A 14,946-nucleotide genomic window follows, 5' to 3' on the forward strand; every position below is an offset into this window, starting at 1 on the left:
TTGACATAATTAACATGGTATAAATATACTACTGTACTAAAAGAAACCATGACATATGTATTAACTTGCAATAGAACAGTCAGGGATTCCCCAAATAAGCTCCAATCATGAAAACATGACAGCCATGGGAACGTCAGAGAAAAGGGTCATCCACGGTGAGATCAGATGCTTTGGGGTACCTCCAATCTTTCTCCGCTCCAAGCAACACCAGCAACACTCTAAAGGCCCATGCTCGAAACCGTGGACACCCAATTTTGTCTATCATCTCATTCACCTTGTCCGCTTCATGCGGCAGAACCAGCAACGACTGCAGCTCTCCTGCATCGCGAGCCATGAACTTGAGGAATTCAAATTTATTTTGATCCCCTTGGAATCTGTGAAAGACCATCTTCTTGACGCATGACCTCAAGCATTCAACAGGACTGATCTTCTGCCAGAAATTGGCATGGTGCTCTGTAGTGGGTTCAGCGGCGGCAACAGATGGATCATAAAGGACAGACTGCAAAAGCACACCAGTGAGTCAACAGTTGAGTCAAATATATGGATCATGCTGCTCATAGTCAATGACACCATTTGCTAAATGATCGATTGACTGAAGGAACTGGGAGAGACCTCAATGTGCAGCGTGTCGACATGGGGAAAGCATCTCAGGAAGCTGACCAGCATGTTGACCTGTCTGAAGATACCGAAATTCACCTTCAAGGCCAATATCTTGACGCCTGGAACCACAGTGCTTGGGCTTGCCATTGTGTTAGGCTGCAATTTGGTGGTGCACCAAAAGAAACAGACTCTTGTGTGATTGATCAATGTGGATAGAAAAATTTCATGCTGAGAGAGACAAATGGATGGAAAGGCAGCTGTACCTCGATGTTATTGTCACCAATCTGCAGCTTGTGAACTCCTGGGTCCAGGCAGCCGAGCACCCGCAGGTTCGGAGCACAAGCAATTCTGAGCCTCACATGATAAAGTCCACCGGCAGCACGATGCAACCAAAAGAGGAAGAGCCGCTGGAGTTGCGGCACGTCCACCACAGCGACCTCCAACGTCATAACCGAGATCCCAAGAAGCACGCAACGGACACTTTGGCTGCGGAGATAGATGCGCTCGAGGAGCGGCAAGTCCACCACAGCGGCCTCCAAGACAGGGCTGGCAGCGAGCAAGTGGTCGAAGTGCAGGTCGGTCATGGAAACCCTTGACATGGCTAGCTTCCTGAGGTTGGGAAAGATGCCCGGTAGGTGTTCGTCAGGGAAGGTCCAGGAGCACAGGGCGAGGCTCTGGAGTGAGGAGCAGCGGAAGAAGTCGGCCGGGAGGCGCAAGGAGGGCTGACCGTCCTGGTTGAAGAGGAAGAGTTGCCGTGTGCCCTTGGCGGCGAGGAGGCGCAGCCACTCACCGAGTTCCTGGTCCTGAGGGCCGAAACTGCAGTTGTAGAGGCGGACGGCGTGGAAGGGGCCCGGGTGGCCCGAGAGGATACAATCAACGGCGGCGGCGCGCGTGGTCTCCGGGAGGTCGGTATCGTCGAGGACGAGCGGAGTGGAATGCCAGAGGTGGCGCCAGCGGGAGGCGAGGGTGGTGGTGCGGGCCGCGTCCGTGATGGGGAGGCGGGAAATGATCTCCCGGAGAAGGTCGTCATCGAGATCACTGAGGCGGTCCTCGCCGGGATGGTCGCGGCCGGCGCCGACGGCCATGGCGAGCCGGGTGGTTTGGGTGGGATTTGATTTTGGGCGGAATTGGTGGAGCCGCGTGTTCTTTTTTTTTTTTCCTTGTTTAGAAGAAGGTCGGAGGAGGTAGAACTGTAGAAGACGGAGGGGAATGCTCCAAGGAACAGAATGTTACCGGGGGCTGAATGCAAATGTGACAGGACCTGCCTCAGAGCACGCCCGTACGTCCCCACCCCTTCATCCTGTCCGTCCAACAATATCCAACGGTCTGTCACCACCCCTCCACCGTGCCTATACAAGCGAGTACTCCCTCCGTCCATGTATACCAAGCGCTTTACTTGAGAGGATTTTTACGGTATCCTGGTACTCTATGTGAGGGTTGGGAGTGCTAAACATATCTAACCGTCCATTTTATAAGGGTAACTTAAACATTTTATCTTTTTGTATAAACCACTGTATTCTTATCTTCGGTCGGCCGTCGGCCGTCGTCGCACGCTGCCGCCTCTAGCTTCTCCCATCGATTGTGGTACTACTAATGAATCAAGAGTCAACTTACAAATGTACTAATGGATCAAGTCTCAGGAAAATAGCAAATCAATTTGGTAGATTGAAATCTCATACTCCGGCAGCTTAATCTGCCATTAAATTTGTCAACCGTAGCACACCGCCGGCCGCCTCTCCAGATCTAGCCCCATCCAATGTATAATCATATGGCGGTAATACTAATGAATCAAATCTTGAAAACATAATCATGTATTAACGGATCAAGTCTGGGAAAATTGACAGATCGGATCGGTAGATTGGATACTCCGGCATCTTAAATTCGTGAGAGTCCATTTGAATGTTAAAGATCTCAAGCGTCTTAATTTTTCATGGGGTCTAGAACGTAGTAGGGATGAAGGGGGTCACTCCTGAAAACATCGGCTGCAACTTGAAGAATGCATCGGCTGCTGGTGCTGGTCCTCGATTATCCGGCGATCGAGAACTCCAGCGCCGGCGGGATGGGTGAACGACGGCCTGCGATAAAACTCTCGAATACAAACTACTCACTGTTTATTACTATTTTGCCCCTGCTGTCAAAGTACTCCACAGGTTTAGGACGTGGTACTCCACAAGATTTGTATTGGAGTACGGGTTAAAATTGGACGTTAGATTAGGAAAAATAGACGGTCTATATTTATCTCGGGGTACCGTAAAAGAGCTCTTACTTGAACTCCACAGTCCATGTATACCAAGCACGGTCAGAACTTGCCGTTCTCCTCCCGAAAATACTCTCAGCTTTTACTAAACAATCGGTAAAGTAAAGTGCTTTTCCAGCCCTCCTGACCACTCCTGACACTTGCGGTTCCTATTCATTGGTGTGTTCCTGGCCTGCGCATCAAACGAGGCAATTAATTTAGATCATGTGTACTAGTTTCAGCAGGGTAGGAAAGGGATTTTTCCACACCATTGGCCTCCTGCTCTGCCATCCTTGGTACGTGTGAGATTTTTAAGGCGCCTGGTATATTAGGACGGAGGGAGTAGCACAGTACAACCATGGATCAAGAATCGCTGCTGCTCTTGTTCGAAATTTCTTGTCTTATGTGTCTAATCACTTCGAATTCTTCCCAATCATGATGTTTTTAATTACTTCAAATCAAAGGCTCATATCACAGACGCATACATACAGTTGTTTCCATACTTTTCGAACAAGATAATTGCACCAAGCACAATTCTGGGTATTTTTATAAGAAAAAGACAATCGCTTGCCATTTGATTAGAAGAGAGGAAAAATGTGTGTACAAGAAACTCTAAAATTAACATGTGTTTTCTCACTACTCTGTTTCACCCATTAACCAAATAGAATATTTTTGGACATCTCAACAGAACTGCTGCCATGCGATGGTGTGGTCATGCATTATTGAGGAAGCAAATTCAAGGTCGCGGCTATCATGCATTTTAATGCAAACTTAGATACGACTTAATTAGCTCCCCCAAATCTTCATACATGGAACTAATCAAGGATCCGGGAGTGGAAAGATTCTTTCACATATCTCGTAGTGGGTGCATCTACGAGCTTCAATCACAGTTCAAAATGGACGACGGAGAAAGGGTGGGCAAATTTACGTATGTACTCCTTCCGTTCCATAAATATTGACGCGGTTTTGAACTAGACCGTGTCAATCTTCGTCTTCATGAAATGGAGCGAGTACCAGATTCGAAATCCCTAGTGGCCAGCTCGAGAAACGCATCGGCGGTCTATCTCAGAAATGCATTCGGCTTGTGGTAGCTATGTTGGCTCAAGAAACGCGGCGGTCGTCTGTTCAAGAGGTGGTGAGCTTGTGGTAGCTACGACGGCTCCAGAATCGACATTCTATCTCAAGAGGTGGTTGCGGCAACTGAAACAGACCGTTGAGCAGAGGAAGGAGATGCTTAGGGATTTTGTGAGGCGCAAGTTATAAGGCGTTCAACATGCAAATGCTCGAGCGGGATAGGAGAAGCATTGTACGGGAAGTGATCGTGTCCATTCTTTTCTATCTGACGGTCCACAATCCAGCGGAATATAGCAGTACCAGATCACCTGGTGAACTCTTCACGTAGGGCCATCAAGCAGTCCAGTATTCTGCAGCAAATTGGGCCAAAATTTGCCAAACTTGCGGCGAGATCCATCCAAACATAACACATTGTTTTAGCAAGGGAATGATGAAATAGCCGTTTATGGATGAGAGTTCATGAAATTATACTGCACAGAATTTTCAAATGCACGGAACAAATCAAGTTGGTTCAGCAATTCAGTTCAACAACTCTTCCCAAGACTTGGTATAAAGAGCATGAATGTTCAAACCAACTCTACTGTCTTATTCAGGTACATGCATCTATATATATGTCCCGAAGAGGTACTAAAATCTATCAGACATTTGTCAGCATCATAATCATCACCGTGGCTTAACCATTGCTCAACTGGCTAGCCATGTCGCACTCATACAAGGATGCATTCAGATAGTCTCTTAATACGGTGTCTCTAATTGAATCAATATAACTACTTACTACTCCCTTCGATCCTAAATTGTTGTTGAAATATTACATGTATCTAGATGATTTTTAAGAATAGATACATCCATATTTGGGCAAATTTGAGTTAAGAATTTAGAATCAGAGGGAGTAGCTATTTTTTTAACTGTGCAGGAATTGAAAATCCAAATAGGAGAAAGAGCATTGAAACCACTAAATTAATTAATCTAGTCAAAAGGGCATGAAACAGATTTTTATGTGCTTACAGGAAGATATTTAGTTCCCTTCATATTCATAAATCAAGGGATCAAATGTATGACACTATTGGTTTCCTTTAATGGAACCGGAGGAAGCCCCTCTGTTCTAAAAAAAAGAAAGGGATCAAACTAACACGTACGTACCGTCACAAACAAATTTGAAGCATTTTATCTGACGACGTTGCATTGGTAACAATGCACAATATACCGAGTGTCTGTACTTGTTATATGAAACTTGGGACTAATTAATCTGTGTATAAAAAAAACTTCCTTCGTCATTGTAATTCCAACCTAACAGATCAAGATTATATACACATAACGGATCCCAGATCACATCATGGAAGCAAATGGATCTCACAAATTATACCAAAAGATTATTCATTCATTTAGTAGTCAGTACTGACCCGCAGCACCAAGTCTGAGCTCCAAATCCAACTCTCCCTCCTCGTCCCCTTGCCCGCCATGATCATCATCATCCCCATTCCTGCCGTCGTAATACTGACCTTGCCGGTTATCTCGGGCTTCTCCAGAAGCGCCGCTGTCCACGATCTCACGCCCGAACAGCCGCAGCGCCCGCGGCGCCCGTTCGACGCCATGGAACAACATCGAGCTCCCGCCGCTCGCCGCCGGACCACAAGCCGGCTGCTGGCCTGCCGCGAGCGTCGTCGCCACGGCCGGCGGCGGCTCGCCGTAGCTGCAGATGACGCCGCCTGAGCCTGGTCTTGGGCCCGGGCGGTACTCCTTGCGGCGGTGCACGTTCATGTGGCCGCCGAGCGCCTGCGCCGTCGGGAACCCCCTCCTGCAGAAGCCGCACTTGTAAGGTTGCCTCCTCCCCTCGTCGTCATCGTCGTCCTCATCATCCAGGCGCTGCTTGTCTTCTTCGTCCTCGCCGGTCGGCGGTCTTCTTCCGCCCTTGCTAATTTCTTGGCCTAGCTCCTCCATGATGCGTGACTAGTAGAATCAATCAATCGATGGATCAAGCAAAGGATGGGCTAGACTAGAGCAAGATAGCTATATCTAGGGTTTATGCTTTCAGGATGTTGAATTCTTGGTGAAGGTCTTCGAGTCTCTGAGGATGCAATGGTGGCATGGTGCTATGGTCAAGAAGGATGGAGAAATGCGAGGGTATAATAATGATCAGAGACTAATTAGTGAACTGAATGCTGCATGGTGATGTGCGTGTTTCTGTTGTTTAGTTTCCTCGTTCTGCCGGCCTGGGGACAGTGGACACTTGTTTTTTAGTTTTCCTTAACTTATTGTTGGGGTAACTAATTAACCAGTTTGTAGCCTGCAGAATAGACGGACTGATTCTGCCTTCTAGTTAAGGTTTGGTGATCCTGCCCCATTTGTAAGCTTGTGCTTGGAAACTTAGGATCCAGAGATTTTGTTGCATTCTTGACTTGTTCAAGGACATATTTTAGAGTATATTTTTTGAAAAAGAGAGGGGGTCCTTCAAGAACATATTTTATTGAGGTAGCATAGGGGAGATTTTGTTGAATTCTTCGTTCCTCAAGCACCAGGTGATTGACAAAATTAGTTATCTGTAGGACTCTTGTCGTTATCTCCAACTTTTCAATATAAGCAGGGCTTTTGAAAGAAATTTTTTCCCCACCCACCTCAATCTCCTCTAGATATATTCTCTCCCTTTTCTCACTCTAAAATATTTGGGAAAAAATTATGACTGTTTTGCAGTGACACAACATGGATATTTGCAAAAGTTAGTGCTAACAGTCAGAAGTACTATTTGTATTTGTTCTGTATAAAAGACTAGCTATTCCAATCAAGCCCAACAGGGCCCAGACATACGTAACTCGGCCTTGGGTGTTGGCAGGCCGGGCCGTCTGCCGTTCAGACCAAATCAGTTTTGTCTTGCCTGCCGAGACACCCCCTAAAAGAGCTCTTCTAGTACCCTAATTAGAACCATTCGGCCGTTCATTCTTTTAGTCTAAGTGTTCAGATGAGCAGTTACTCCTTAATACTCCGATTTGGGTGTGTGGAGAATCCAGACGGAGTATTCTCGGGCAGGGGTAAAAACGTAATCAAGGATTGTCCTTTTCCCGTTCCCCGTCTGTCCCAGTCGATTCACTTCATCGAGCCGCTCTTCTCCGCCGGCGCCGCATCCCACCTCCATTCCCTCCGCTGCCATTGCGGCAGACCGCCGCCGCAGGCTGCCTCCCAAGCTCCCTTCGCCGCTGAGTCTGGTGCTGCGGCCTTCGCCTTTCCTCGTGCGCGCGCTTCAAGGCCGCGGCTACAGAGCAGTTGCGGGACCGACGGCGACTCTGATGAGCGGCTGCCTGGGCCGCGCTCTGCAACGTCGTTGCCGCGGTCACAATCCTCGTCGATGTGCTCAACTGTTCCAAATAGACCGGGTGCCAGGAGAAGGCAGCGCCGGGAGGCCGTGTTCTTGTCCCTATCGTTTTTACACTTTACACTGTGTTCTTGTAGTGCAAGCAGACAACTGAGGTGCTATGCATTGAAAGTGTTTGATGAAATTACCAGGTGGCGGTGGCTAGGGAATGATGATGTAATCAGTCTGTAGCTCAATTGACGTAATTGTTGTGCAGAGTAAAGCCAGTGTCCAGGAGATTTACATGGGTAGGGATCCACCCAGCGTTTACTTCAATGAGAGTTCTAGTTCTACTTCTACCTCAGACATCAGATGATGAATGTTTCCTTTTCTTTTTGAAGTTTGACCGGAGTTGAGGAAGAAGAGGAAGGAGGTGCTACGGTGGTGGTGGCCGGCGGCAGGGAACCATGGGTCCTATAGGTGGTCGCAGCTAGCACGTGGGAGAGGACTCGCCGGGGCCGGCGACTGGGTGGCTGCGGGGGGCGAAGATGGCCGGCGGCAGTGGCCGGCTGCGGCTACGGGGTGGCTGCAGGCGGCGGCGCGGAGGGGCGAGCCGGCGGCGCTCTAGTCGATTAGGGAAGAGAATGATAAAGTCTAATATTTCGTACAGTATATTTTTTATTTTTTGACATTTTATTGATCTGAAAATGTGAAAAGTCAGGACTGCCCTTCACTAATACTCCGTTGAGGTATTAGGTACGGGAGATTCCGCCTAAAAGAATGCCTGCTGAGATGCAACGAATGCTATGCATGCAATTTGTTAAACGCAAAATGAGGTAATCCTGGAATGGTGCCGCTATCTCCATTTCGTTTTCTTTCTTTCGGAAGTACTAGAACATTGCCACTCTGTTTTCTCCACTTCTGTTCCCCAAATTTAAGAAGGACGAGATGCGAAAACTGGTTCAAATTTTAAAAACGTGGACTTTTTGAATTGACTGAAATTGAAACTGTACCACAAATTCATAATTCGGGAACAAGGCCTCTCACTGGCACGGTGTCGCTATATACTGGAGTGCTACGTAGCTTTAGCGACGAGATTCACGGTTATCTTGGCTGATCTGGTCGACGCGTTTTAGCAAGTTTACCATTTCAATTAATTCCCCGCCTTCAAGATGAACGAGTCCTGCCCGCGTCTAGTGACAACATAGCTTTAGCCAGTTCAAAGTCGAAACCATTGCATTGCGTTGCAGTGCGTGGGTTGCGTTGCGTGTCCTCAAAAATATTTACAATCAAATCGAATCAGCTTTGGCAGGTGATTAAATACAACCAATTAACTAGTCACCGCTGAGCGGTGAACAACGTGCACGCGCGGGAGGCACGCAAACGCAAGCCGGACATCAAATCAAATGAAACGAGATCAAACTCTGTAGAGGTCGCCGGCGCCGGCGGTGCTGGCGCCGGCGGTGCTAGCCCGGTCAGAGAACCCATCCGCCGCGGCCAACACCGCCACCATATCCCGATACGTCTTCCTGACCGCCCAGAGCGCCCTGCAACAATCATCCATGGATGGCCGCTCGCTCCTCACAGGGCCCAGGCACCGGAACGCGAGCTCCAGAACCGCCTCAAGCGCCTGGGCCGCCGCCGCCGTCCTGAGCAAGCACGGGTCGAGCACCTCCTCGGCGGCCCGGCCTTCCACCAGCCTATGCATGGCCCAACGGGCCGTGAGCCGCTCCTTCATCTCCCGCTTGGCCTCGATGGGCCGGCGGCCGGAGACGAGCTCTACCAGCAGCACCCCGAAGCTGTACACGTCGCTCCGGTCCGTCAGCGTGCACGTCTTGAGGTACTCGGGGTCCAGGTACCCCGCCGTGCCCTTCACCTGCGTCGACACGTGGGACGCGAAGTTGGCGGCGCCGAGCCTCGCGAAGCCGAAGTCGGCGACCTTTGCACGGAGGGAGGATGTGAGGAGGATGTTGGAGGACTTGATGTCCCGGTGGATTATCGGGTGGTCCGAGTACTTGTGCAGGTAGTTCACCCCGTGCGCCACGTCGATCGCGATGTCCAGCCTCGACCCGAACTCCAGAAACCTCCCATGGCTGCCTACACGCACAAATTAATGCGCGCCAATGACGTTATCATCCATCGGCCATTATCGCTGCTGACTCAAATTTGCACTGAAACAGCGACAAAAATTTACGGTCGAGGTGGTCGCGGAGGGTGCCGTTGGGGACGAACTCGATGACGACGACGCGCTCGTCGCCGGACTGGAGGAAGCCGAAGAAGCGGACGAGGCACTGGTGCTCGATGCGGGCCATCACGTGGACCTCGCTGCGGAACTCAACGTCCACGTGAGGGTTCTGGGCGCGCTGCTTCGCGCGCTTCACGGCCACCGTCCGGCCGTCGGGGAGGGAGCCCTTGTACACGGCGCCGAACCCGCCCTGCCCGATCTTGAGAGCCGGGGAGAAGTTGCTCGTGGCTTTAAGGATCTCATCCATGCTGAACACCGAGCTCTGGAACTGGAACGGCCGGTTCTGCTGCTGCCCAGTCCCGCCGCTCCGTTTGCTGCTGGACAGCAGCCCCGCGCCTCGGATCCACGGCCTCCCGCCGGAGCCGAACGCTATATATATACAGATCAGATCAGATCAATCTTGCGTGGGGAAGGAAGAGAGATTGGAAGAATTAAGGTTAGTTAATTACATGGTGGCTTCTTGATGGCGTCGTCGGGCGGCGGCGGCGCCAGCTTGGGCCGCTTCTTCTTCTTCTTGGAGGCGGCGGTGGAGGAGGGAGACGACGAGGAAGTGGAGAGGGAGCTGAACCAGAGGCCGATGGACCGGAACAGGGACTTGGCCCTGCTGCTGTTGCTGTCGGCGGAGAGCGGCTGCGACCAGGCGGGGCTCGCCGCTGCCGGCCGGCCCCGCCTCCACGACGACGACGACTGGTTCCTGCGGTGGTCGTGTGCGGCCATGGCTCCAAACTGTCGGCCGAACCGGGCGGAGAAGACGACGTCGTGTCGTATATAGAAGAGGAGGCGCGACCGTGTCCAACTCCGGCCAGTTAATTGGCAGCAGCTAAGGCGTTAGCTATAAAGGACGCCATGTGCCTCTGCTTGTGGGTCTGGGGTTGTCCTTGGGCCCGCTTGTCAGTATGATGCAGTGTACGGAGTATGTTGGACCTGGCGAATGACGGCGGCGAGAGTGGAAGGGTTCTCGTCTCATGAATCTCACAGACCCATTTTCTTGCCAAATTTCACATAGAACTCTGGTTTCAAGTGTGAGTTCGCTATCAGAACCTGACCTGCTCAAACTTCAAACTCAAGTGCACACACGCAACAATAACAGTAAGCTTATCGGACATATCCAGAGAGCTCACACATTGTCAACGACCGCTACACCAGCTAAAATACATTTCCAGCGGATCAACCTATGCCTACCTGCCACCTGGGACGCATGTACTCAGCGACCGTGAACCGATGGACTTTTTAGCAAGAAACATAAGATGAATTGACACACTTGTAAACATCTTCATGGATCAAAGCAATAGACTCCGTCAGACAAGAAGCACCAAACTGATTCAACGAGAAGAAAAAGAGTGCAGAGGTGTCAAAACTCAAAATGTCACTTCAGAGGAATATTTCTGGAACAGAAGATGATTTCCTTGTGAACTCTAGCAGTCAAAAGGGGGGAGAATAGAATATATGTACAAATAAAACATAATTCAGAACCAGGTTTTTCCCGCTGTCGCCTATCTAATGTGATGGTTTATACAGACACTAACTGAATCAGAAATGCGGCCCAAATTCAGAAGCAAAAAAGAAAGAAAGAAAGAAAGAAAGAAAGAAGTGAGCTAGTTTCAGGGTTTCAACTATGATATGATATGCATGCTGCAGAAGCACTTCGCTAATCCTCCTCTTGCCATAAACAACCACAGCTTGACACAAAAGCTACAAAACAGAGATGATTTTTTAACACATTCCATGTTGTTTCCTTCTTTTAATTATTTCCAATTTGTTCTCCGAAAATTCATTCCAATTGCACCTTCGCCAGACCAGAGATGCTGATGCTATTTTACTTCCTCCATCAAAAAAGACTAGCACTAAACCAACTCCACAGGTACGAGCTCCAGGAGAGGATCCGCCAGGGTCAACAATGCTATTCATACATCTCATCTATCAAAGTTACCTGCAATATAGCACGGGAAGCTTCCATCAAGAGACATATTGTTTACCAATAATTTATGCAAGATAGAAGTACCCAGTATTTGGGGAGTTAGAAGAAAACAGTAGTCGGCAACAAATCATCACAGCTACAATAGGCTTTCCTCTTATCATTAATATTGATCAGTATCATTGATAAGTTTGTGCATAAGTTTTTTCAGGATGAATCATCGTGCATAAACACCTACTAATCATAACACTTATGCAGTTGATGAATCTCCCTTAACAATGAACATACAGAAAATACATCCATATACTTCAATAGCAGTGTCTCAAGTGAGTTAGTTATATTTGTTGTACCGTACTAACCTGGTCACAAACTGGGCAAGTCTCACTTCGCTCCATCCACTCAAGAATGCAACAAAGATGGAAATGATGCTCACATTTAGTAATAGAGCGGGGATTTTCTTCGTCATATTCTGTTGAAAGGAAAAAAAGAAAGGTTATTACAGGAAATTCATGCTCCATCACAACATAGAACTTAGATTTAGAACATCCATTTGGTGCATCAGTGGAGGATAGTCGGAATATCAGAGCATCACCAATCAGCAACTACAGCTAGAGGCTAGGAATCTTAGGAAATAAGCCATTTACAAGTTCCTGGTTACATCTTATTGAAAAGGTCCACTAGGTCAGTTTGTATGTATCTATCAACTAATGAACTCCCTAAGGCTTGTCAGTTATCACACATGCAGAATTCCATGCACTGATATACATGAGAAAAGGAGGCATACAATTGAATCGAATGAAAAGAAATAACCAGAGCACCAGCAATTATTTGACTGGCAGGTTTTGGGCAACATATCCTTCTATAATTTTAAAAATGGCAAATGGCTAGGTTTAAACTAAAATGAGATCACCAACATCCTGGCCAATTTTATCCTGAAACAAGCAATCAGCAGGCTACAGAAAGGGTATCAAAAACATTCAGTTCCTAACTAACCAGGTAAAGAGTTAAAGACAGTATCAACAAGTACGCTGTTCTTATCCTGACAATCTAAAGAATTATCTATCCAAGATCAAGAGAAACACAACCTTCAAGGCAGATTGGGCAAACATCCTCCTCTTCAGCTTTATCTTCAGAGACACCTTTTTCACATGATTCATACTCATCCACCTTCAAAGATTCCTGCTGATCATCAGTTTTGCTCTTGATGTCTGACTTTTCCAAATCTGCACATGAATCTGAAATTTAAAGCTTCAATCACTGGCATCAGAGGTTAATTATCATCGCTCCTGCACAAAGCTAATAAAAATTACCTGGGTTTTCTGTAACTGGCAGGCTAACATCATAAGGCAATGGTGCAGGTGGTGCTCTATAAGTGTCAGGAGTGGACGTATCCAGATTTGTGTCAACTGCGACTATAGCAGAAGCCGGAGATGACCCATCAAAGGCAGAAGACAACGGTTCATGCTCCTCAAGATTTTGCTGATGCTGGGAACACAAAACCAAAAACTCTCAGCCAAATCAAGTGATTAATAATGCAAAAGCCTGAAACTTACTCAAAGACATAATATTCTTTAAGACAATTCAGGCAAATTGCCAAAAAGAAGCGGTGGCGGCTTTTTTTGCAAAACGTTATTTTATCACATAACCTATATTACTGCAAGGAGATACTGTCTAGAGGTTCAGAGTTTAAATGCGGAATCATTGAAGACTGAGGACAACAAACAGGAGATGCCCATTGTAAATAACAAAATTTGTAATTCGAAACTGCAAAGAAGGCAGTCAAACTTGTAGCATGCTGCTGTTGTAAACATGTGCAAGTAAAATAACAGCATCCTGAAGGGGCCACATAAGATAGATCATTAAATGAGCAGAATGTATTACATACAGCAGCTACAATACAAAAATATAATTATCATGACTGCATATGATCTGATTTGGCATTCAGAAAACAATGCAAACTACATTGCAGCTAATGGCATATCATCTACTCCCTCCGATCCATAATAAGTGTCTCAACTTTAGTACAAAGTTAGTACAAAGTTGTACTAAACATGAGACACTTATTATGGATCGGAAGGAGTAGAGAAGTTAATGGCATGGACAAGAACAGTGATAACTCTGCGTAATTTTTCGACTGGAAAAGGAAGATGGTAGAGACCATCCTGACATTAATTGCAGGTTGTTTGGTAGTTTACAGTGGCATCCAAATCAGAGAACACTGTGAATTCATATAATATGATAATACAGGATACATACATAGATATGAACCGGTGCTCTATCTGCTTCAGATCTTCCTGATGAAAAACAACAGCAGCCACCCATTCTTTTCTGAACGACTGAGCTTAATCCAAGCTATCTTCTAGCTGCTGTTTTTGTCTCTCATACCCTATAGAGATATAAGCTACATTGATGTAAGAAAGTACAGGAAATCATGCAGTAAACTAGATATAGCGTATGAATACAAGGCAATGCAACTGTACAGGTAGGCATACAGTGATATCTTTTACCGAGACTGAGAGATCATATTTTATGATTTAATACCGCCAGATATGTCAGGGCATGACAATAGCTTAAGCAAGTCATGTTAAACCATGTACCATATTCTACGATTTCTCAATCTAGTTCAGAACTGGACATCAGAAGTACGATTGGAGTAACTTTTCAGTTGATAATAAATTAATCAAGAGCGGAGCTGCCTATGCAGCCAGGCAGGTCCTGCAAACTAGACAACTGCACCCATTACTTAGCCTTTAGTGCTTAACCACAAATCACAACTTACTTCAACTACCAACAATACATACAAAGTGCTAAATTCCAGAGCAAAATTTGCAAGCACGTGCTAAATTATTCCTAAATAGCAACACCAGATATGTAAATTTCGATCGAACCCATATCACGTGGACTAAAGTCCTAAAACTAGATGCTCAATCTCGATTGCAGGGGGCGGCTTAAATCAGCCTAACCCCATTTTTTTATGGGGTGAAACAAGCTACGCTGCTTCTCGCCTTCTCCCGCTACTCCGAAACAACAGTGAAATCAAATCCACAACAAACGAGATGGATCGGAGTATCTACGAAAGAAACAAACATCTGGATTCAACTGCTCGCAGCACCAGAACGAAAACACACCTCAAACAATCCAAGCAAGCCAGGCTACAGCTTCGGACCGTACCTACGGACCACGTACAAGTAAAATCAGCCTTGACGCTTATTCTCCGGCGCTGCGGCGGGCACCGGGGTTCGGGAATCAGGAATTCGACGAGACCTAGAGGGAAAAAGCGGAGGAGACCAAAAAAAAAGCACGCATGGATAAACTCATCCCAGGAATCAATCAACCAAGAGCGCATGGAAAAGGTAGCGGGGAATCGAGCCAGAGCTGCTCCGAGAGATGGATTACCGGAAGCAAGAGACGCCGCCTGGGGTGTCGTGAGCTCCTGGGCTTCCTCCGCCGAGCTCTCTCCCACCTCTCGTGCTCCTCTCCTCTCCTCTCTGGAGGGAGAGAGGGCTAGTGTTTGTCAGTTCGCAGAATTTGGAGGGGTTTTTCTATAAGAGTGGCCGGCTGAGTGGAGAAGAGGACCGAGGAACATAATCCGA

At 47.4% G+C, this 14,946-nt stretch overlaps 4 protein-coding genes across 8 annotated transcripts; all 4 read right to left on the reverse strand.

Annotated features, from left to right (window-relative positions):
* On the reverse strand, positions 1 to 1,770 carry LOC100824923 (putative F-box/LRR-repeat protein At3g28410). The gene is made up of 3 exons (XM_003572915.4): positions 864 to 1,770; positions 613 to 756; positions 1 to 499 (listed from the first exon to the last, which is right to left on the reverse strand). Exons 1-3 carry the CDS (start codon positions 1,683 to 1,685, stop codon positions 134 to 136), a joined length of 1,332 nt encoding a protein of 443 aa, XP_003572963.1. The 5' UTR covers positions 1,686 to 1,770; the 3' UTR covers positions 1 to 133.
* A 3,384-nt stretch (positions 1,771 to 5,154) lies between these two features.
* LOC104584310 (transcriptional regulator SUPERMAN) lies at positions 5,155 to 5,992 on the reverse strand. Its single transcript, XM_010238573.2, has one exon. It carries the CDS (start codon positions 5,846 to 5,848, stop codon positions 5,300 to 5,302), a length of 549 nt encoding a protein of 182 aa, XP_010236875.1. The 5' UTR covers positions 5,849 to 5,992; the 3' UTR covers positions 5,155 to 5,299.
* A 2,483-nt stretch (positions 5,993 to 8,475) lies between these two features.
* LOC100825223 (calmodulin-binding receptor-like cytoplasmic kinase 2) lies at positions 8,476 to 10,679 on the reverse strand. Its single transcript, XM_014900665.2, has 3 exons — positions 9,888 to 10,679; positions 9,388 to 9,807; positions 8,476 to 9,290 (listed from the first exon to the last, which is right to left on the reverse strand). Exons 1-3 carry the CDS (start codon positions 10,153 to 10,155, stop codon positions 8,611 to 8,613), a joined length of 1,368 nt encoding a protein of 455 aa, XP_014756151.1. The 5' UTR covers positions 10,156 to 10,679; the 3' UTR covers positions 8,476 to 8,610.
* A 141-nt stretch (positions 10,680 to 10,820) lies between these two features.
* On the reverse strand, positions 10,821 to 14,907 carry LOC100839918 (probable E3 ubiquitin-protein ligase RHB1A). 5 transcript variants are annotated; one of them, XM_010237691.3, is made up of 7 exons: positions 14,750 to 14,907; positions 14,525 to 14,617; positions 13,610 to 13,739; positions 12,664 to 12,838; positions 12,439 to 12,576; positions 11,713 to 11,822; positions 10,821 to 11,368 (listed from the first exon to the last, which is right to left on the reverse strand). In XM_010237691.3, exons 3-7 carry the CDS (start codon positions 13,673 to 13,675, stop codon positions 11,339 to 11,341), a joined length of 519 nt encoding a protein of 172 aa, XP_010235993.1. In that variant the 5' UTR covers positions 13,676 to 13,739; positions 14,525 to 14,617; positions 14,750 to 14,907; the 3' UTR covers positions 10,821 to 11,338. The 5 variants fall into 5 exon arrangements, with proteins under 5 accessions (XP_010235993.1, XP_010235990.1, XP_010235989.1 ...); XM_010237688.3 differs by having other exon boundaries at positions 12,439 to 12,588; XM_010237687.3 differs by having other exon boundaries at positions 12,439 to 12,588; positions 14,482 to 14,617.
* Positions 14,908 to 14,946: the final 39 nt, after the last annotated feature.

Source organism: Brachypodium distachyon, chromosome 3 (assembly GCF_000005505.3).
Source record: "Brachypodium distachyon strain Bd21 chromosome 3, Brachypodium_distachyon_v3.0, whole genome shotgun sequence".
Taxonomy (NCBI): Eukaryota; Viridiplantae; Streptophyta; class Magnoliopsida; order Poales; family Poaceae; genus Brachypodium; species Brachypodium distachyon.

Coding starts and splice junctions, on each gene's coding strand:
- LOC100824923 (XM_003572915.4), bottom strand. CDS start 1,685: ATGGCCGTCGGCGCCGGCCGCGACCATCCCGGCGAGGACCGCCTCAGT. Junction 757..863: donor TTGGTGACAATAACATCGAG/GTACAGCTGCCT, acceptor ACCAAATTGCAG/CCTAACACAATGGCAAGCCC. Junction 500..612: donor TCGACACGCTGCACATTGAG/GTCTCTCCCAGT, acceptor GTGCTTTTGCAG/TCTGTCCTTTATGATCCATC.
- LOC104584310 (XM_010238573.2), bottom strand. CDS start 5,848: ATGGAGGAGCTAGGCCAAGAAATTAGCAAGGGCGGAAGAAGACCGCCG.
- LOC100825223 (XM_014900665.2), bottom strand. CDS start 10,155: ATGGCCGCACACGACCACCGCAGGAACCAGTCGTCGTCGTCGTGGAGG. Junction 9,808..9,887: donor CGCCATCAAGAAGCCACCAT/GTAATTAACTAA, acceptor GTATATATATAG/CGTTCGGCTCCGGCGGGAGG. Junction 9,291..9,387: donor CCTCCGCGACCACCTCGACC/GTAAATTTTTGT, acceptor TTGTGCGTGTAG/GCAGCCATGGGAGGTTTCTG.
- LOC100839918 (XM_010237688.3), bottom strand. CDS start 13,675: ATGGGTGGCTGCTGTTGTTTTTCATCAGGAAGATCTGAAGCAGATAGA. Junction 12,839..13,609: donor GAGCACCGGTTCATATCTAT/GTATGTATCCTG, acceptor TTGTGTTCCCAG/CATCAGCAAAATCTTGAGGA. Junction 11,823..12,438: donor TTGCCCAATCTGCCTTGAAG/GTTGTGTTTCTC, acceptor TCCTTTCAACAG/AATATGACGAAGAAAATCCC.